At 41.6% G+C, this 23521-nt stretch overlaps 1 protein-coding gene across 8 annotated transcripts in view; it reads left to right on the top strand.

Moving 5' to 3' along the window:
• The first annotated feature begins 393 nt into the window (after positions 1-393).
• The window catches only part of CACNA2D1 (calcium voltage-gated channel auxiliary subunit alpha2delta 1), a 1735709-nt gene continuing 1712581 nt past the window's right edge, over positions 394-23521 (top strand). For 5 of the 8 annotated variants that reach the window (XM_085652895.1, XM_085652891.1, XM_085652889.1 and 2 more), the window contains exon 1: positions 599-963. In XM_085652895.1, coding sequence (XP_085509021.1) covers positions 869-963 — 95 coding nt within the window. In that variant the 5' untranslated portion in view covers positions 599-868. Of the gene's footprint in view, positions 964-23521 lie in introns of all 8 variants that reach the window. The other 3 variants (XM_085652894.1, XM_085652893.1, XM_085652892.1) reach the window with 2 other exon arrangements.

Genomic DNA, 23521 nt, shown 5'->3' with positions numbered 1-23521 from the left:
TTCCACTTGGATGCTAGGAACTCCTGAACATGTAGGTTATTATCAGATGAGACTGATGTGAATGTGCCGTGTGGGTGAGAAAGTAAAGGGGGTACAAGTGCAAAAAAAACCACATGCCCTGTCACAATGGCTTCTTATTAAGTTTATGCCGACTGCCGCGACACAAGACTATACTATATGCACTACAATACTCACCTTAAAGAATATGCAAATGAAGATTGTGAATTGTTAAGATGGTCACTAGCAAATGGTTGTGGGTTGCAATTAAATCTTACAGTCAATATATTCACCCAAAGCACCATGTCTAGTTATATCAAGCATGGGGGGAGCAGAGGGTGCTGATTGGGGGAGGAGCTTAGAGTGGAGATTGAAAAAGTAATGAGGGTGAGAGGCAGTGAAGAGGGGTGAGACAAGGTGGTGACTTCTGGGTGTTCCCTCCACCGCTTACACTGAAAGCTGACACTGGCATACTTACGGGTCCGACTCCTCTGTGACTTGGAGTCTCTATGTGCTTTGCAAGAAAGGAAGAAGCAAGAAGAACAACTGCCTTCCTCCTCCCCCTGCAACTCCGCACATCTCCTCCCCTTCTCTGCAATCAGGGGAATAAATAAGGAAAGGCGAGGGAGAGAGTGTGGAAGAGAGGAGGGAGCTGAGATCTGTTACAGAAATAGCCCTGATGGCAGCTGCTGATCAGATCAGCCTGCTGGAGTAGGCGAGAGCGTGTGTGCGAGTGTCTCTTTCTCCCCGGCCGGCCATCCACCCACCGCGGGCTGAGCGGTGACTGCGCCCTGCCCAGCCCGCTCCTCGCCGCTCCACTTCACCTCTTATCAGTTCGGATCGCAGATCTGGGGGCTGCCTGAACGCGAAGATGGCTGCTGGCTGCGTGCTAGTCTTGAGTCTGACACTTTTCCAATCCCTGATCAGCAGATCTTCAGCGGAAGAGTCTTTCCCCTCAGCTACAACGTAAGTGGCCTGCGCGTTGCCAGTCCTGCCCGCGCTTCAGCCGGACAGAACGTGTGGAGTGGGCGGCTGTGGGTGGGGGCGAGCCCAGGCTCCCCGTATGGAAGAGAAGCACAGGTTGCTGGGGTTTCCAGCTCGCGGCTCAGACGCAGGCAGGGAGGGGCTGCATTGTGGCTATCTCGCTTGCTTTAAATTGTTGGATTTCCCTTTGCTTTGTGTCCTAGAGCTAATCTGCAAAATGGATGTAGGGCGCACATAGCAGTCCGCTACTTTTTCAGTCAGGAGCGCGGCGTGCTGGGAAACTACTCAATGGCTCTAAATATACCTCAGCTGTTCGGAGCTGCTTGGAGTAAAGTTTCCTCGCGCCCCTCCTTCACAGAAAGGCTATTTTCATCGGATGGGGCTGCTGAGGGTGGGTGGCATGAGTGCGGGTTTAGCTCCAGCCTTGTATCCCTGCTGCCCTTTCCCATCCCCGCTGCCAGGACATGATTGATCAAGAGAAAATCCGAAAAAAAAGCGGCGGGGCGGTGCCTCGGCTGTTGTGTTTCTCTTTCACTGGCTCCTAATTGGATCGCCTCCAGTGCACCATGTGTATGTTTTGACAGCTATTGTTTCTTTGAAAGGGAAACCCTGGGACTCGGGCCCTTGTCTCCGGTGTGCGCGAGTGGTGCCTGAAGCACGGCGTGTGTACACAAGGGGTGCCACACAAGCCGGGCTCACACCCGCTTTAAACACTTATGTGACCATATGCGCCTCAGCGCGGGGATTGAGGGACGGCAACGGGTGTGCATCACACCTCATTGCATCGTCTTCGTCTAACACCTGCGAGACAGTTGGCACCGCTTGGTAAATACAGTGGCAGCGCCAGAGTCCGACAACAAAATTGAGGAATAACCCCAAACAATGACCTCTGTGTTTTTTAAGGCGCGCTTCTCGCGAATCTGGGTTAGAGCTGCCAGGGAACCTTAAGTGGGTGAGTCACTTAGAGGCACTTTACATAGCAAACAGAGCGGAAGGCAGCCCTTTCAGGGCTCCAGAGAAAGCTCGCTACGTGTGCGCGCATCAGCCAGCAGGCAGGGTTTAACTAAGGCAGTACAAACAACGCGCTCCCTACAATCTGTGGTGCCCGAGTGTTGCTAAAATATAGCGGCTCTGCCTCACTCTCAGATGCAGGTTCGGGACAAGAAGCGGTTACACTTGGAACCACATGGGTACCACGCACCGGCCTTCAAACACAAACAATGTACACTCCTCCACCCAGTGTGAGAAAAGACTGCCCACCCACCCGCACGTGTTCCAAGACACACGAGTGTGCATTAGCAACGAGCACCTTATGCGCCCTCGGTTTCAAACAACTAACACGGCGATATCTCACGGGAATTATTTATTTACCCGATGACTGGTGGTTGCCAGGAGAACACGAGCGGTTCTTGACGTAATCCTAATGCAAAGAATGCCACTTCTCCCAGTTAGAGCCGAAGTTATTGCTGGCGATTTTCGCTTTTCCACGCTTTAATCTGTTCCACTAAGCGTGAATGCCTCCTAGGACTCGTTGAGTCATTACAAAGGAAAGCGTGATTTAAATCGGACCATTAGTTAGTGTTGTCTTTTTTATTTCTAAATAATAAAACCTGCCCATGTATATAGTGGCAGGCTGCCCAAGGCCTCAACTCAAGTGCTGCGCCCCCTGGTACTAACAACTCTATTCTTTGTGAGCACGTCGGGTGCATTCGTGGCCTTGTTATGCTCCTCCAATATATTGCGGTTTTCGGCGGTGGGCCCATCTGTGACACTCTCAATCACCCACCTCACTGAATTCTAAAATCCAGCCGAGGTTCGCGCAAGGAGTGCGACCTTCCTGCTCCCTCGGGGTCCCCTGGGATAAAGTGACTAGTGAGAGATTTCCACACCCTCGCGATTTGAAGGGTGCGCTCGAACGAGATGTTTGCAGAATAATCCGAGGCCCTTTCTGTAGTGTCTCGAACACAGTTCCCTGAAGCGCAACAGCAAAGGCGGTCGAGAAATATTTTTCAAAAGGGGGCTTTATTTCAGAAAAATACAGGTGTCCGCATGCTAGCATGTCCATGTAAACCCCTCCACTATTTTTTTTTATTTGTTATGAGCGTTCACAAATTCCTCAGTCACGAAATGCGTATGCCAGTCCACCCATTGATACCTGTATCCGGACAACATGGCATTGACATGCTGTAAATATTAAAGACCCTTTCAACAAAGATATATGCAGGGGGGCGGGGGGCAGCAGGCTCGTTCTTGGCTTCTTTTTTTAAAGCCGCACATTAATTTTATTACCCTTTACGTCATGCACCCGTGCCCTTCCTTTGTCCTAATTCCCGTGCATTGCGGTCGCCTCACTAAGTGGTACCCTGTCACCACAGCCCCTCTAGTCTTTCCGCTATTAGCACATGCTTGTAGCGGAACACAGACACTTTATTGAATAGTCAACCGCAAATAGGCGGCGTTTACAGTAGCGCGACACAAGGAGCTTAAAGTAGGCATTTCCTCGCGGCCTTTTCTTGTGTGACTTAAATCCGGGTTAATTTCTGTTTTCTAAACAGAAGAGTTTTTTCACCCACCCATCTCTTCTTGCTAGTGTGAGATTCCAGGCCGGCGGCTGTGGGTTACAAACACTAAAGGAAGGAAATCAATGCGCGCCGAATTCCCCTGGGCCAAAGAGTGCCAGAAAGGTTTCCTCGGCCACGGCAGGGCCGGGTATTTAAGCAGAGCCGGTCATGTTACACTTTAAATATGATTCTACGGATTTTTCTTATACGAGTGTCTCGACGAGATTTTCTATTGTGATTGGGGGAATGATTTTCCGTTGTTCTCTTTTGTGACTGTATAAACAAATAGACCACAACCCTGCTTACAATTTTGCATTGAACGCAGCTTCCTTTTGAACATCATTGGAGCTCTGCGCACCTCAGGTGTGCACTGCGTGTTCGGGGAGGTGGGCGCGCGAGGGGGTAGCACCTCCGACGGCACAGTATTTTAGACACACGTATTCGGTGTCCAGCCATTCCAGAGGCATACCATCGAGGCAGGGGTAGGCAGCACCGAGCTAGAGTTCCCACCGATGTATGCCCTTGTATTTAGTTACACCTACCTGGGGTTTCAAACCTAGCAGGACCAATAACTTATTTCAGACACTGCAGTGCTAACGGCTGCCAACCAGGGAACGTGCACAGGAAAGGAGTTTATTAATATGAAAAACCACAAAGAGCAATATAAATCATGTATGTACCATTCTACGCAATAGTGCGCATATTTCTGACGATTATGTATGTTTAGGTGTTTTCCCTCTGAATCTTGGACCTGACGCAGTTTGCTTTTGTTGTGCTCTACTGTTTACTGTCTGCAATGTAGATTGTTTGTTTGGACGATCATCTAATCTCTGAAATGTTGTTTAAATATGTGTGTATGCAGCCAAACAGTTGAGAATACATATCTTCTAATAAATGGCTCTAATGTGTAAGTTGTCTGACTACGCACTTAGTGAAATATGTCCAGGCTTGACATACATGTTCTCTTTTATTGACTGCTGATGCTGTCAGATGTGTGTCTGTGTCCATGTTTTTAAAACCGCGGTGGAGAAACACTCCCACACACATTTCGCATGTGTTTTAGACTCCATAGTTTTTCCAGTCCGAATATTAATAGCCATTCCCATTTCTATATTGTATCGAGCTGACACATGCAGGTGTGTTCACCTTTGGAATCAACAGAGTGCTGAGAAAGTGAGGGACTGTCAACACAGGAGTTATTCTCCGTGGCATACATGTCAAATTAAAGGCATTTACAAGTGACACATAATTGTGCGTGATTTTCTATGGCCCATATTCTGTTCTATACGTCACTACTTACGGTTTTAGTTATGCATTTTGTATGCAACACAATTTGATTTCTTGACATGTTTATGGTTGTTTGATATGAATGATTGTGTCAGAAGTCAGCCTTTTCTGACAAGTAAGAACTTCTTCAGCGAGTTGAAATCTTTTTATTCTCAGTGATTTTCGAGAAACTGTTTCACAAATGTCTGCTAATGTGCTATTCCTTACATATGTACTGGAAGGCAATCTCCCCAAGACAAGCAAACTTGTTCATTAAAAAGAAAGGGAATACCATGGAATGCTGCAAGTCTTGCAGTGCGGTGCTTTTTATGATGGATGGAACTAGTCCATCAACTGCTTTTAATATATGTTACAATATTTACACTTTATAAAATGTTACAATAAAATGCCTATTATTTGTCCTGTGTTACTAAGGTAGAACAAACCTGTTACTAAGTGTGCGTGTATGTGTGTATAAATAGTCGAACATTATTAGCATGTAGCATGTCAGGTACAGCACATATATTTCTTGTGACCAGAGGAACATTTGCATCACAATAGGACAGCATGAAATCCAGTGTGTTCCTCATTTCATATTGTTTATCCCTTTTCGGCGCCTGTGCGTTTACCACGATCACCCATTTACACAGGAACAGAATGGGAGAATAATATACATGGGATTCTTTTTATGGGAACCCCGCTTTGCTGTCTATGCTCAGAACATTTATTTGGAAAACCATTGAGCTCGGTGGTTGTATATAGTAGGAAGCAACAGTCCTTGGCACTGACACACTCTTTACAAACCTGGAGAGTACTTGAGTCCTTGGGGCCACCTGTTCCCCTCTTTCCAAAGATGGGGGTGTGTGATCCTTAAATCTATCTTCACTCTGTGGGTTTTCCATAACATTACAGTATGGAGGGCCAAATATAGAGAAGAGCTTCTTGTAATGGTATAGCAGCAAAAATCGCTTTCTTCATTTTAAGAAAACAGTATAAAGCGTGCAAAGCAAAAAAATGCAAGCATTCAACAAAGTAACTTTTCTTTCATGGGTTCTTTCCCAGGTTAGCAGGAATATTTCAGTTGGAGCAAGTCAGTGTGGTGCACAGTGAATCTTTAATTCCTAGACCTGTTTATGCTGATTCAGTGTGCCCATTTATGCTTTTCAGTATTAAGCACAAACATGACACATCGAGATTTTAACACGAGGGCTGCCCTATTCAGATTGTTTCCAGCACTTGTGCAAAACAAACACCACATGCAAAATAAAATAATTCAGCAGGTCTGCAACTGAATAAAAACTTGCAATTTCTTTGATCACTTAAAAACGAAACCATATAATAATATTGGAATGCCGAAGAAATGTGAACATTAAAGGACAATTTCAACAATAAAATAATTAAATTAGGTCAGCTCAAAACAGAAGAAAAATATTTCTGTCTAAAAATAGGTAATCTCTGGCTACAGAATCCTTGCCTTGGATTTCACAGAGCATTGGGTGGATTGCTTACGTTTTAGCCACCTTGTCGTAACCAGGTAGCGCAGTTCAGTCTCTTTTGTGCACGTGTTATCTTTCTATGCCGGCAAGAGACTTCTGGTAGTGAAAAAGCACTCTAGAGATAGGTCTGTACGGTTATGGTTTATTATATCAAGTAAGTCTTCATAGCAACGTTCTTAGACTGTCAGGGGCTCACGTCTTGATACGTGACATCAGGAATAGGCAAGTCAAACTGAGAGTCAGAAGCCAGCAGCGCAGCAGGTCACATATATGACACAGGGGCCAAATGGCTCCTGAATGGGCAGATCACATCACATGTCCATAAGCAAATGAACATTGAAGAGATTTTTGTGGAGTGAGTTTTACTCTGGGGGTGATAAAGGATATATGAGGCTTAGGCCTCCCACACATGGTGGAGGGGGGTGAAGTGGCAAACACTATTCCCACTACTATGCTGAAACAACTAGTAGAAAAATGGGAAAAAAAAGGAAAAGCCACCTTCCATTCATGAAGCAGCCTTGCAAAGCCTCTATATTGGTATATTGAAGCCGTTTGCGCCCCCCGCGCTGTGACTTCGCTGCCTGATGTTGTTTTTCTGCTTTGCATTTCTGTGGGGCGCAGTCTCCTGCCGGTGGCCCCCGGCACTCCCGTCAGGGGGACGGTGCAACATGTCTTCTGACTCCCTGCGTTGGAGGACGCTACACATTCCAAACATTTTCATGAATTCTTAATATTCGTTCATCAGAGCACAATGCTTTTGATTATTTATGTCTCTATTTATTGAGAAAATGTTATATAACATTTTTAAATCCGGTTTGGTGTTCTGATAATTCTCCTCATTTGAAGAGATACTTGGAGGGCGCTGGTGCTCCCCCCAGGCTCCCAGAAGAGAACATTCAGGCAGAAATGGATAATGCTGGTGGCCTCCTGCCAGCTGAGGGGGTCTGGAACCTTGATACCCAACCTTAGCAAGAAAAGCTAGGCTGGAAATAGAGTGCTTTGACCTGCTTTGAAAATAATGGAAGAAAACATGGGTAGCTCCTAGAGGTATTACATTACAACATTTGCAAAACCACTGGATGTATGCATTGTAGGGGCCAGGGTGTCCCACGTAATTATGGACTTACTTCTCTTGTCATACAAGCCCCCATCTTCTACATAATTAGCAGATTTGAACAAAAATACATTTTCTTTATCAGTTAAAAATTTGTAGATGTTAGATTGATCAATAGCTCATTGCAGAAAAAGGCACCACACGGGCGCCTTATTGTGGCAGACCCTTTAGAAGGGTTTCCTGCTCACCTTTCAGTGGTCCATGGCCGTGTTCAGGTGTTACAATGCACTTTCAAGGTAAATCCGTCGCCTCGAGGACAGTATTGTGTGTTAAAATGAAGCAAATGCAGCAGAATGATTCTCCTCATCTCCTCTACTCAGCCTGTGCTAGTAGCATTATTTAATCAGACTTGCTCCACACACTGATCCTCCTTTGCCACATGATTGTAGCATCCTTCAGCGTATGCCAATTGTTCTATAGCTCATCACCAGTTTACCTAGTAATCACAGCCATACAAAATGTAAACCAGTACACCTTTTTCTTATGATATTATCACTGCATTTACTCCGCATGCGCCGAGCTCCGCCCGTCAAAGGGATTTGCTCAGACACATTCCATACAGAGCCTTGAATGTTGCCTTCATTTATTTCTTCATTATTCACATCACCCTAAGCGGTCAGTCAAGGGCTTGGACCAAGCACGTCATATATGATGATGATGATTTGTACGATGGGGGACAGGGTCCTTTAACTGAGATGGACTCAATGAATGACAGGTCCTTAAAAGACAACCCAGAGCATAGCACCTGGTCTCTCCTTGGAAGGGGCAGTGATGCTGCTACTTCTACGGGGTATTAGAATATGTTGGGAAGACATTGATCTGCTGAAAGGATTTGTAATCCAGTTCCACTAATGTACTCTGCTCTATTGGCGAGACCCCAACCCGGAAGCAGTACTAAGGATCTGAATGTATTGTGTTATCAGTGTATTGGTGAATATGTCGGTGTACATATTTATTAAAGCAAAATGTATTTTCTTTTCTCCCTTATTTTTGGGAAATATGCAATATGATGTTTCCCCCTACCTTGCTGGATTGCCATATAAAAAAAACTACCTAATTTGCATAGTAATCCAATGAGCCTGGCAGGGAACATATGTGCACCATTAAACTGCCATAAATCACAGCACATTTACCAGCAACCACACAAGATTTATTCTGTAATTGGAAGCTATTGCATAGGATCGCAAATGTCCAGCCTCAGATCACATCATACAAATAATCGTCATACCAGCCAAAAATGAGCATTGCGGCGGATTCTGCATTTAAAAAAAATAATCTTGTCCACATTATCACCGATTTATCATAAATTGCAGATGCGATAGTACGTACGCCTGGCGAGAAATCAGACACTATTTTAAATGAAGTGGAGCTTAGAGCCGATTGTGCCTCACACGGAGCACCATTTGCAAAGCAAGCATGACTCAAAAGATTGGTTCACTAGAACAATCCTAGGAGGGTGAAAAGTGGGGTTGTGGTCAAACCAGACTGCATCCATCTGATATACTTAATACCTTGTTTTTAAACCAGACTGCATCCCTTTGATATACTTCCTACATTCTTTTTAAACCAGACAGCATCCCTCTGATATACTTCCTACATTCTTTTTAAACCAGACAGCATCCCTCTGATATACTTCCTACATTCTTTTGTAAACCAGACCGCATCCCTCTGATATTCTTCTTACCTTATTTTCTAACCCGACTGCATCTCTCTGGTATACTTCCTACATTCTTTTTAAACCAGACAGTATCCCTTTGATATACTTCCTACATTCTTTTTAAACCAGACTGCTTCCCCCTGATATTCATCTTACCTTATTTTCTAACCCGACTGCATCTCTCTGATATACTTCCTACCTTCTTTTAAACCAGACTGCATCCCTCTGATAAACTTCCTACCTTCTTTTAAACCCAACTGCATCTCTCTGATATACTCCCTACCTTGTTTTTAGACCAGACTTCATCTCTCTGATATACTTCCTACCTTATTTTTAATCCAGTCTGCATATCTCTGATATACTTCCTACATTCTTTTAAAACCAGACAGCATCCCTCTGATATACTTCTTACATTCTTTTTAAACCAGACTGCTTCCCCCTGATATTCATCTTACCTTATTTTCTAACCAGACTGCATCTCTCTGATATACTTCCTACCTTGTTTTTTAACCAGACTGCATCCCTCTGATATACTTCCTACCTTCTTTTAAACCAGACTGCACCCCTCTGATAAACTTCCTACCTTCTTTTAAACCCAACTGCATCTCTCTGATATACTCCCTACCTTGTTTTTAATCGTCTTCATCTCTCTGATATACCTCCTACCTTGTTTTTTAACCGACTGCATCTCTCTGAAATACTTCCCACCCTGATTTTAAACCAGACTGCATCCTTCTCATATACTTCCTACATTGTTTTTAAACCAGAATGCATCCCTCTGATCTACTTCCTACCTTGTTTTTAAACCAGACATCATCCCTCTGATATACTTCCTACCTTGTTTTTAAACCAGACTGCATCCCTCTGATCTACTTCTTACCTTGTTTTTTAACCAGACTGCATCCCTCTGATATACTTCGTACCTTGTTTTTAAACCAGACTGCATCCCTCTGATATACTTCCTACCTTGATTTTAAACCAGACTGCATCCCTCTGATATACTTCGTATCTTGTTAAACCAGACTGCATCCCTCTGATATGCTTCCTACCGTCTTTTAAACCAGACTGCATCCCTCTGATATACTTCGTATCTTGTTTTTAAACCAGACTGCATCCCTCTGATATGCTTCCTACCGTCTTCCTACATTGTTTTTAAACAAGAATGCATCCCTCTAAACTACTTCTTACCTTGTTTTTAAACCAGACTGCATCCCTCTGATATATTTCCTACTTTGTTTTTAAAGCAGACTGCATCCCTCTGATATACCTCCTACCTTCTTTTAAACCAGACTGCATCCCTCTGATATACTTCCTACCTTGTTTTTAAATGTCAAAATATCAAATGCGACAACTAGAGGCTCTGCTGAATTATCTAAGCTGTCAGATCCTTTCTGGTACTGAACGCGACTGAAGGTATAGACCCACATTTACATTCGGTATCTGAGGCACATGAAGGCTGATTATTAACTGTGTTCAGGACGAGTATAAGGCACTATATGTTGTCTTTCTCGAAGGACTGAGCACTTGCAGACTCTCTGAACCATTGCCAGTGTGACCATCACTCTACCCAAACAAGGTATCTCACTTTCTTTAGAACTTTTTTACAGTACCACATGATTTACATATCCTGTACCCTTGTTGCGACATGGCAGTTTCACCAGTTGAAGACCTATTTTTAGGTCGAGCCTATAGCGGCAGCGCACATGTGCTGCACGCTTTGCGAGGCATGCAGTATTCAGTATGGCGTGAAAGCTCTGCCCATCTTTTGCCATTGGCTTAGGTCCTAAATGCTGCCTTCCGATTGGTTTTAGGCTTGTTAGTCCCTTCTCATGACTGCCATGTCCTCATTTGTATTCTTCCATGGCTACTGTCCCCTTTACTTCGAACACTATTTTCTTCCCCTGCCTCCCCTCCACTGTCCATGACTTCTCGACTCCATCCCATCCCGCACTCCCGTTCGTGCCTTCTTGCCCACCCGTCATTCCGTTTCCAATGCAATAGGTCTCGCCTAAATGCGAGTCCTATTGTATTGCAAATGCTTGTTATACATAACTCCTTGATCCTTGATCCCGTTCAATCACTTCCGGGTGCGCGGGCCTCTGTTCACTATGCACAGTTGGCTACATCTGCATCAGTGTAGGAATTTATACAGGTAAGTGTTCTTACTCTATCTTGACCGCACACAACATAATATATTCATTTAAAAGCAGCTTGTTATTTAATGTATTTTTTCAGCCACCGAAATAACATTATGTTTTAATTTCACCACTAAAAATATGCATTTATTTCTGCAGCGCTGGCTTCCGTGATAACAATAGAATCAGCGGCTTGCACAACTCGCTTATATGTCGCTTCTCTGTTTTACTTGGGGCTATTTTATATTCGTTAGCGCTGTTCAGGTCCCCTCGCAATTCCTTAACTTGATCGTAGCATTCAACTACTGTTATTTTGCAACTTTATTAAAAAAATTGCAAAACATGATCGGTGTTTACCAAAGCATCAATTAAAGAAGTGAGACGCAAGCGATCTATATTTTTGCATCACTCTTTGATACCGTGTAATCATTTCCGGGTGCACGGGCCTCTGTTCACATTGCACGGGCGGCTACATCTGTGTCGGTGTAGGAATTGATACAGGGAAGTGCTTTTACTTCTACATCTGCGAAGACTCGCAGTATTTGCATGGTATGGCAACAAGTAAGCAGGGCTGTTAGTGCTACAAATTTGGAAACTGGGGTAGTTCTGGTGGGGGGGGGGGAAGGTGGCAGAACGGAAGGGGAAGTTTGAGAGCTACGGTCAGTACCAGTCAGCCTATAGGAATGCTAGAACATATGCATTCATTTAGTAAACCCTGTCCCAAAAGAAAGTGAAAACAAGGATGACTGTATGAGCAACTCTGTCCCGTCTTACTGAAATGCCACATTCTACCATACCTACAAGTGATAAGGCACCTACTGCAGAGATCTACAAGTAACTAGTAGCAACTCGTGGGTTAAAATGGGTACAATAAGTCAGCTGGTTAACGTGTTTCTTGCACAGATCTGCATGTAATCTGCTGGTCTCAGATGTGTTTTCCATAAAATAACCCATGGGGTTAATGCGCCTTCTGCAGAGCACTGCCAGTAACCTGCAAGTCTCATTCTCTTTTTTGCAGTAAGATAGCTTTAGTTCCAACCCTGAGAAATAAATCAGTAGTTTAGGCAGCCACAGCTGTATGTAACCTGCTAGGCTGAAGTTTGATTTCTTACAAGCTTTATCTCAATCTTTCACTTTTGTTAGGTGGATAAAATGTGTGCCATTGAGTTGGATAGTACTATATAAATATCTATTAACTTGTAAAATAATTAAGTTAGACTTTTGTCTTTCATTAATGTTGAATATTAATTTGATTACTCACATATATAACATACCTCGCATGCATAAGTCAGTAGTAGATATGTGTTCAAATATAAAGCTTGAGATAGTATATGCTTTCAGGGAAACAACCTTTACAACACAGTGATTACATCGCACTACCTTTACAACGCAGTCATTACAACGCAACATCCTTTACATCGCATGCCATTACAACGCAGCCATTACATCGCATGTCACTAAAACGCATGTCATTACAACGCATGTCACTACAACGCATGCCATTACAACGCAATATAAGGTAAGTAATGGGGGGTAGTAATTTTGACCCCTCTCCTATCCAACACTTACTCTACTGTTGCATTCACTGTTATGGGAATAGTAATTTCTACCCCTTCACTATCCAACACTTACCCATCCGTAGCCCTAAAAGTAATATGCATTGTAATGGTATGCGTTGTAATGGTATGCGCTGTAATAGAATGCGCTGTAAATGTAGTTTCTAAAAATGCGTTGTGATGGCATGCGATGTAAAATCATGTGTTGTAATGGATGTTGCGATGTAAATACTGCGTTGTAAAGTCATCCGTTGTAAATCTTTGTGTTGTATCGTCATACATCCATGCTTTCATATCTCAGTTTCGTATTGCATGTGTGAAGGCGTTATCAGCCAGCACTGTTTTTTTCATGCCTAAATCAAGTTGCAATCTGCGATGCAGTGGTTATGCTTTGTTACAAAATGTAGACAAGTTGTTTTTCCATCTACATAAAATATTTTCTTTCCCATCATATCACGCCGTTTAATTGTAACCAAACTGTCTCGCATGTCTTCTTTCTGTGGTGGTAATAATGCAGGGCTTTTTATTCAATCAGAGACAGTCTTCACAGGAGTTATTGACAAGTTCAAAAATATTTAATGTGTTGTCGTGATTACCGTCATATTAGAATGTCATTGTGCTAATAATTCATGTGAGCTAAGCTATGTTGCAATAGTGTGCGATAATGTGCTGCATCGCCAAATACTTATAAGGTCCTAAAGGCGAGACCAATTGCATTGCAAATGCTTGTTTTACAACTGCAGATGTTATTTAGTCATTATCTGTGTAATTATATTATAATCAAGGCAAATATTGCTGGTTAATCAATTTGACAACCTGATCATTTTTTATGTGATGCATTAAATGTTGAGGGAAACTGTTTTGCATCAAGTTTTATATTTATATTTTCAGGGTTATATTTTAACTGAAAGAAACATTTATGTATTGATTTGATTGACTGATGTCAGATATATTTAATGAAATATGCACAATTGTATACAATCAAACTAAAGGAAAATTTCTAATAAAATAATAGATAATATTACATTACAATGGAGGCTACCTCACCTATGCAAAGTTGATGAACTGAAAGATGGAAGAAAGAAAGTATAATATTTCTTGATCTCAGGCGAAACTCCGGGCCACATGTACCAAATTAGCATTCTGCGGTTATCAAATAGCGATTTTAACCAAATCGCTATTTGGTAATCGCAAAATGCGATTCCTTAATATTACCTAATAGCAAATCAGTAAATAGCGAATTGCTATAAGGTAATGTTACTCCATTCATACCTATTGGACCAAAGGCCCATAGGTTATAATGATTTTGCATTAGCTAATTTGCGATTACCTAATTGGTAATCACAAATTAGATAATGCAAAGCCAAGGGTGAAGCACCCCCAAAAACATAAATGTGCACATGTAAAGCACACACATGCCCTAAGGGCCCGCGTGTGCTACATGGCACTTTGAAAAATGCTATATTGTTTCTTTTTCAGTTTGCTCGTGGTTACCATCGATTGCAATAATATTTTCCTAAATGCATAGTTTGCATTTGGAAAATGCTTTATACATGTGCTAAGGGAATTGCAATTTGTTATTCCCTATTCATATTCGCAATTGCGATTAGCTTAAATTGCTACTACAAAGCCTCTCATACTTTATGAAGGCTATTTTGCATTCGCAAACAGCAGATTTTACTCAGTCGCACCATTTGCGAATGCAAAGAAATGTCATACATGTGGCCCTCTGGGAGCAAATTAGAGTTCTAGAGATTATTCGACAACCTGGTTAAGGGATGAGTTCCCTCTGCCACGTTCTTAGCTTTGTGATAGTATTGCTGATAAACGTACTGCTTTGCATTTAGTGGGCAGACAATTGTTCTTTACATTTCATGAATGTGGAGGCTTTCTAAACTCTTCTAATTCACATACTTACCTTTTCCTGGGCCTGTCTTGTCCCTAAGTCAGATAAGTGTTTGGATTCATGATGCCGGCCAAAGTTACCGGTTCATAACTTTGGGCACATTCACATTCAGAATGTTTCCTGTATCATTAATTAGGGCTGTATATGTGGTGGAGCAGGGACTTTATCTAAATTTTCGGTTTATAGTATCAGTTTTATTACTCATCCGGAGAAAAGTCTCTGCTCATTTACTGGGCCCATGGTCGAAAGACCTTGGAAGTAAGAAAAGAATGAATCAGTGACTGCAAATTTAATCAATCTTTGCATCACAGTTCAATTATCATCACATAGGAGTCAAGGATGAGATTTGGTGTGAGTTTTCTAAGTCGTAATTAAATCTTTTAGTAAGTATTTCTTTATTTATAAGTTCTCAATATATAGTCAAATCATCAGTAATACAACTCAAAGCAATTGTATAAAGCACGTTCCACATAAGTAAATCTCTAGTTTAAGTCTAAGAACTGAGGTAAAGGTATCTATGAGAACCCATAATGTGTTCCAAATCAAGAGGTGGAAGCATCAATCTTTAAGCAATTCTAAATCGATCAAAACCTTCCCACAAAGAGGTGTTAAATCCAGTCACAGGCAGCTGCAATTAACAGAGGTGGGGTGACAGGCACAATGAGGGGCACTAATAAAAACCAGCAGTGCCCTTAGGCCCAAAGCCAGAGCTCTGAATTGCGGTCTGTTTAAAATGTGTTTATAATGGGCCATGATTGAGACCTCTGGATTTGAGACTGAAGGCACTGCAGCAACTTACTTTAAAAATAAAAAGATATACTTACCTGCTGCCTCGTGCTGGTTGCTGCTCTTCATCTTACCAGTACAGGATCCCAGAACTCCAGCAAGCAGCTCCCCTCTACCAATCCAGATGTTTCCTTTAGCAGAATGAGAGAAGCACCAAGATTGGCTGGAGAGCACTGATTCGATGCTCCTTACAGCACCCGGGTGCTATGCTTGCTCTCAACCCAGCTGTCCCAAACACTCCAACCCAGCGGAGACAGCTTGGGTTGGAGTGTTTAAAGTGCGCATGTCAGGCTAGCCATTGTAAGATGGCCAGTCAAAGTGACATGCACACTTTAAACTAAGTGCACAGCACTCCATTCAGCTGCTGCTCTGCCCCAGACTTGGCTGCTGCCAGCACGAAAAATAAAATGGTAATACATTTATTTTATTACTATTTTAGTTTTCATGTTTCCTGCCCTCCAGCGGAAGGGCAACACTCCTCCACGCTCATGAGGGTACCGCCGCTGGTTACCGCGTCTCAATAGAGTCTCAGAGCAAAATAGATTCAGGTAAGTGAAATGGATGGGCATCTTTAAGAGAATAAGAGCCAAGGGCTCTGCAGAGAATCCAGATAGGGTCTCAAGACTCTCTCTCTCTTCCCTATTCTAGGAGCACGCTTAAATGTCTCGATGTCTATCACTAAGGTAAAACGTTGCATTCTTCTGTCTTCTCAGCCGATTATTTTGCGGTGTCATCATAGAAGCAGAAAAGCTTCTGTCTAAGCGGTTCTGGACAAAAGCTTACAGAAATTGAGTATTGAAATGAAACATTTCATAAACATTGTATAAGTCGAGGTTACATTTATTTCCACTGTTCATTTCTACTACAAGACAAAAAGTTTATGGTTTGGTATCTGCATCATAGAGATGAAATCATGCAATTTTCACACATTCAGACTTGCGAGTTTTACTTAGTAAGACATATTTTATGAAAATTAAACTACACAATTTAATGCAGTATTGTCTTTTCTAAAGATAACTCTATGGGAAAGGTGAATTCTGACATTTTCTGTTCATGTTCAGGTCAGGTTTTGTATTATTATTCAAAGTCTAAAATCTCACATTACTGAGAAAAGGAAAATGGAAAAAATGATTTCAGAAGTCCTTCTAACTTAATCCATGTAGCTATGAAAGCCTGGTAATCTCACTGCCCTTAAAATGTGACTTTTCATTTTTAGGCCTAAACATTATTTCTACATTTTAATTGCAATCATTTTTATTTATTAAAAACACTCTAGCAACCTTCTAACAATCACAAAATATTCACAGATCAACTCACTCTTGTCTTCATTTGATTCTTTTCTTTCACATTTTGTGTTTTCCTTGTCCTTTAATTTGTTGTACTCTTTGTTAATGTGGTCACTTAGTTCTAAATCTTTATCTGTTTTTTTCAGTTCTGTAGTCTTGTTTTGCAATATGATTTTGATAGCTTTATATACTCCTAGTGAAGTCAGGAAACAGACAATTACAATTAATAGAGGTACTAAAATGGCTTCGAGGAGTCCCCCACCTGCTTTTGCATTTCAATTGCCTATTGTAGAAACTTCCTTTGTAGAGCTTTTTTTTTACCATACTAGTGGTTTCTAAGGGATCCGGGTCATTTTTGATGTCTTAAATGTTCTCTACATATTCTTGGACTTTTCTTACTCTCGTCAAGTATATATGTGCAACATTGTTCTCACTTAAAATGACTCCTTTTTCTGCAATCACAATGTCTAACACATATCTATTTTGCAAAACCATTGATCTAACTTCCATTAATTCTGTGTTTGTAACTATCAAAACTCCAGATGTACTTGTTGCAAGTTTGTCCACTACTGTTGGCAGCTTTCTAATGTTCTCATCATCCAGTAGCACTCCCACATCTGTAATATTAGCACCAAAATGTCTCCCACAATTATGTTCCTTCATTTAAGTTTCTAGTATATCTGTGTGCAGGTGTCATTGTTAAAGCATTTAAACTATTTACATGATACATCTTAGGAAACAATAAGCCTAATTAGCAAATTCCCTCCTAGTCAGCTGGTAATTTGAAATATGCATCGAGTCTGCAAATGAAATAAACTCCAGGAATTGCTGGAACGTCATCCTGTAAAATCTGCCATGTTCTTTCTGATAACTCAAATGTATTTTCACAGTTACTTTGCCCTACACATCTCTTTCTATTTTAAAATCATTGCTTAAAGACACATACAGTCCCGTTTTGTCTTGTGTTCAGTCTTAAACTTGGATAAGTCATTTTCTTTCTAAAGACCTCTTCCTTTTTCCATGCATCCTTTAAAATATCTTCATTTACATTATTACTATGTGCAAAGTGTACCATTTTTTCATCTAATGGCATGATAAATGTTTTCTCTAATGATTTTATCAAGCAGGTTAAATTATTTTCATAAGCTTTGTTAGAAATGATGTTTCTGGTTGGCAGTGGTTTTTATCCTGTCGAGGGACGATTTGTCAAAAATCCAGACGCCCTGTGACAATGGTGATGCAGGCACTGTGTCGATTTTGCAGCCGCTGCGTCTATTCTTCAGCAGCGAGCGGGTGCTGCATCGGAGTTGGTGTCACGGATGTCAGTGACGCTAAGCTCAGGACTCGCGCTGCGGCAATTTTTCTGATGCACTGTGATGGGGAGATGGGCCTGTGGTGAAAGCTGTGGTCGATGCTTCCAGTGGTAACCACGCTTCGGTGCAGGCAGCAGCGATGCATCAATCTTGTGCAGTGATGCGTCAAGAAAAAAGGTGCTGGGAGTAGATGCATGGATTTTCTCTTTAAGATCACCAGGTTACACTTCCAGGGCCCAGGAACTGGATCTGGCACCACTTTGCATGTCAGAATTCCCAGCAGAAGAGCCCAGACACTAGTAGGTGAAGTCTTTGATGGCCTTGAGACTTCTTAACAGGAGGCAGGCATGTACAAGCCCTTGGAGAAACTTGGAAACAAGATGTAGAAAGCAAAGCCCAATCCTTTCACTCCCAGGAGAGAAGCAGCAGGCCAGCACAACAAAGCAACAGGCAGAGTACTTATACCCCTTTCTGTTTTTTTGAAGTAGGCAAACTTCAAAGGAAAGTCTTTGTAGTGCACAAGATTTTGCATGCTCCTGGCCTGGCTCCAGACACACCGGGGGGAGGGGGGGTGGAGACAAGCACAGCCCTATTCAGGTATCAGTGACATCTCCTCCCGGCACTCTAGCTCAGCTCAGGATAGCCCACCAGACTGGTGATGGGCCATCAGGATATGCAAGGCACATCTCAGCTTCCTTTGTGTAACTGTCTAGAGTGAATGCACGAGAGCCCAACTCTCAGCCAACCCAAATGTGTATTTTACAGCCAGACAGAGACATAGAATGGTTAAGCAAGAAAATGACCACTTTCTAAAAGTGGCACTTTCAAACAACAACTTCACCGAAAGATTTATTTCTAAATTGTGAGTTCAGAGACCACAAACCTCTATCTGCCCTGAAAGGGAAATTACACATAAATGATATTTCAAGGCAATCCTCATATTACCCTAAGGGAGAGATAGTCCTTGCAATAGTGATATCAAAATTAGCAGTATTTCACTATTGGGACATGTATAACATCCCAGTACATGTTTTTCCTTTTAAATACACTGCACCCTGCTCATGGGGCTCCCTTGGGTCTTACATACGGGTGACTCACATGTAGTAAAAGGGTAGGTTTGGGCCTGGCAAGTGGGTGCACTTGACAGGTCGACATGGCAGTTTAAAAGTGCACACACAGACTTTGCAGTGGCAGGCCTGAGACGTGGTTGCAAGGCGGCTCATGTGGGTGGTACAGTCAGTGCTGCAGACCCACTAGTAGCATTTGATTTACAGGCCCTGGGCACACATGGTGCAATTTACTAGGGACGTACTAGTAAATCGAATATGCCAATCATGAATAAACCAAACCCAAAATATTTTAGACAGAGAGCATATGCACTTTAGCACTGGTTAGCAGTGGTAAAGTGCCCAGAGTCCTAAAGCCAACAAAAACAAGTCAGAAAAAATAGGAGAAAGAAGGCAAAATGTTGGGGATAACCCTGCAAAAAGGACTAGGTTACAACAATGTAAATAGGTAGATAAGGTCTAAAATAATGCCAAGCAGTGTCCATTTCTTTTGGTTGTGTGTGTAAGTTCATGATTTTCTATGAAGGTACTTTCATAAGAATCACGTTATAGTTAGAATAATATTCAAGTGCTGTTGCCCAAACCTGGTCAGTTTTTACGTATCAAACGAAACTGTACCAGACGGGAGGATTATTTTAAAGAGGCCAAAATCTTACAGACAAAATTGGTCATGAGAGGCTACCCATACAGGTTGGTCAAACGCTCTTTAAAAAGGGCTTGGTATTACGACCGTGAGGCACTGTTACAGAACAAGGATGAGCCAGCACTAAAACAAGAGGTAATTACTTGTGTAACGACATTTGGAACTGAGTCCAATTCGATCAAAAAGATAGTGACTAAAAATTGGCACTTGATTCAGAAGGCCGAACCGCAAATGGCACTACCCCGTTTTGCATTCAAGAGGGCCAGAAATCTAAGGGATTACCTTGTGAAGGCATACAAAGAACCAACCCCGAGTACTTTAACAAACCTATGGGGTTTGCCTCCGATCATTGGCCACTATCCCTGTGGTCATTGTACTGCCTGTCCGACCGCATCAGTAGTAAAATCATGTGTACTTAATGGGAAAGAGTGGACATTACGACAACATTCAAATTGCCTCACTAGAAATGTCATTTATTGTATAGAGTGCCCTTGTGGATTGTTTTATATTGGAAAAACTACACAGGAGGTAAAAAAACGAATTATCCAACACCAATCGCGCATTAGATGCAGGATTGAAACTGCACCAATGGTTGAACATTATCTAACAAAGGAACATATGCCCTCTGACATGAAATGGTTTGTACTGGAGACTGTGAAAATGAATAAACGCATGCTGAATATAGATCGTTTGCTTGCACTAAAGGAAAACAGGTGGATCTGGTCAGCTAAAACAGTGGAGAAGGGATTAAATTCCTTTGTAGAATGGCAAACCTTGTCAACTTTTTACTTGGGGTTCCCGATTATGCCTGTTATGGTGAAAGATTAAACTGAGCTATTGATGGAGTATAGACAGGATAATTTGATTGTCATGGAGTTTATACACACTATAGATATGACACAGTTTGATGGTTTGTTTTCCAACTTTAACCACATTTTTTCCGTGCGCTAGATTTTATAGTGTTTGTAAAATGTTGAGACTTTAAACTGCAAGAACATATGTCTAACAGAGACCGCAGAGTAGGTATTTCTGCCCCCACTATTGTACTGTGGTATATGCTGATACAGTCCCAAGATGGCCGACACATTGTGTAGTCCCGCAATTTAATTTGTTGTTATTTAGGGCAGAGACACTGTGTACATTAAACACACTTAATATTTGTAAATATTTGTATTTAGTAGAAAGCGCACAGGCTGCTTCGTTTCTTGTTTTTATCTGAACTACGAACAGGAGGGTTCTGGTTGAATTGATCGAATATAGTTTCAAGATTGCCGATTCGTTTAACCTAGGAGAGACCGGCATGACGCTGGGTTTATAATCTCGGAGCCAGCGCGCGTTCGTTGCTCGACTGACTTGGCGAGTGAGATACAGAATTCGAAGCTGCTAGAGTAATACGGAAAGAAGTAAGTTAATAGCGAAACGGTTCCTTCCTTGGGATATAACTATACGGGTTAAGTAGAACTGGTGGCTGAAGGACTTGTATTGTTATTTTCCTCAGATTACAACGGGAGAGACGAGTGGTGCCGTCTTGTCTGCAAGTAGCAGCCGGTATGTTGAGTAGGAGTGTTCATCTAACACGTTGATTGAATAGGATTTCATGCAGTTTTTAAGGTATGACTAGTCATCGTGGTCTCTCTTGGATTTCTGAATCCAGTGCTTCGCTCACTGCAGAACGCTGTTAAATCCTAGAACAGGCTGAAATTTTCGACTTCTCAATACAGTGAGTTCTACGTTACCATATGTTTGGTGGTTATGATGTATGCTATTCACGGGAGATTGTCCTTTTTTGGTTTTCTACACTTTTTGGCTAATGTTGAGGTGTGGGGTTCTTTCAGACTGGCACATCATTTTGGGTGGTTGGAATAGATCACACCTGTTTTCCTTTCGTGTATAGTCAATATAAATTTGTGAACTCAATTAACAGAATATATGTACATATTTTAATAGATTCATGGTGCAACTTCGGTCCTGAGGATGGTCTCTGTGATTGTTCTTCAAGAGTGAGACCGAAACGTCGACGCTACGACATTTTTTTGCATAACTAAGAGGCATTTGGTGCTGTTAAAAATCTATCTGTTTGTATGGATTAAGTTCAACATATGGCCAAATGTGTGGTTGGCTTTAATTTGTTTGTAAAAAATGTCATTGACTACTGCTAATGTGATTCTAAATAAGACAGTAGTTTTATGTTGCCGTACATGAAATATCAAGTGGATTATTTCACTCGTTTACTGAATGAAAATATAAATTGATTTTTGTCAAAAAAAGTACTAAAGATGAACTTGGGTCATTTTTTGAAAGTTCACTTTGTGAGTTTCTTTCTTCTTTTTTGAGTTCGTGGAAATCATGATCACTATTGTGACTGTCTAATTAATTAATCTTAACTGAATAAATCCTCAAGGTTTCTATTGTTATTTGACTGAATCTACCCAATTCCTTGGGGAATAGTGGGTTGCCCTATTGTGATATCCTGTTGCCTAAACCAAGCAATATGCTGCATGAAATTGCATATGACAAAGGAATGTGATGGTATGTCACCTCCTCCTCAGCTGAGGAAGGCATATATATACACACACATTTAACAATCCTTAGCATTCATAGCATGTGTACACTCTTGAACTAACCTAGAATAATTGTTAATTGAATATTCTTCTTTAAAGTGATCTACAAACGAGGCTTTCAATTTATCCTCACCTATTTAATGTGAAAATTTCATGTTAGTTAATGAAAATGCAGATTTCACAATAAAGGTGCCATGGCTATTAACACTACTACTAAGAATGTAATCCCTATAATAATCTTGCATACAGCTCTGGTTAGAATACACATGTTTATCTCAAACTAGATCTCTTAAAATGATAAGTCTAGCAGCAAGCTTTTGTTTTATCGCACAGTCTTTATTTTTCTTCCTTTTCTTTGGAACTTAGTTAGTTTCTTGCAGTTTTATTTACAAAAATCTTTGTAGAGCCTTCCTTAACCCTACTCCGTGTTCTTTTAACGTGTTATCCCTACTATTCTACTGCTACATCGTGCCAAGCTAATCTTCTTAATTCTTCTTAGCAACTTAACAGTCTTTATTTCAGTCTTTTTATACAGTTCATTCTATGAGTTTGTCAGCAACAGTTTTTTCTTTCTAAAAAGCCTTTGCAAACTTAAAAGTCAATTGTTTCAAATGGGTTCAGGCAATTCTCTGCTCCAGTGAAGCAAATCTGATATTGGCACATTTAGCAATTGACTCACGTAATGGGCCCATTCAAGTGCAGAATATCGTTGGTTAGATACTCTTGATCTTTTAGATCTCCTTGGCACCTGATCACTTTTGATTTCACCTATACCACTTGACTCTGTTTCTTCAGTGATTGCAGGTGGTATTGATCCAATTGACACACTTGACTCAACTTCTTTCAATTGTAGATTCTTGGCCATGCAACATTGAGATGTTCTTTCTGGTCTCAGTATTCGGCGTGTTTCTTCTACTGGGTCTTCTTGTTGCTCTGGAAGCATATGTGTGACCATCTACTGTGGCGTGGGGTGTTTTGACTTTCCAGTGTTTCTCTTGCCTATGATTGCTTGACAAAGGAATACTGGAATAGTCCTGTTTAACATCCTCTTCCATGCTGATACACTTTGGAAGTCTTACTGTGTACTCTGTAGGACATTATTGATTGTTGGGTCTCATTGAAGTTTTTATCCAGACTCAGGAATAGGTTATTGAATAGTAATCTCTGTATATACCTTAGAGCTAGAATGCTTC

The sequence above is a fragment of the Triturus cristatus genome, chromosome 4_1, assembly GCF_964204655.1.
Source record: "Triturus cristatus chromosome 4_1, aTriCri1.1, whole genome shotgun sequence".
Taxonomy (NCBI): Eukaryota; Metazoa; Chordata; class Amphibia; order Caudata; family Salamandridae; genus Triturus; species Triturus cristatus.
Note: the sequence above shows the minus strand (reverse complement) of the source record. Positions and strands in the feature narration are given on the sequence as shown.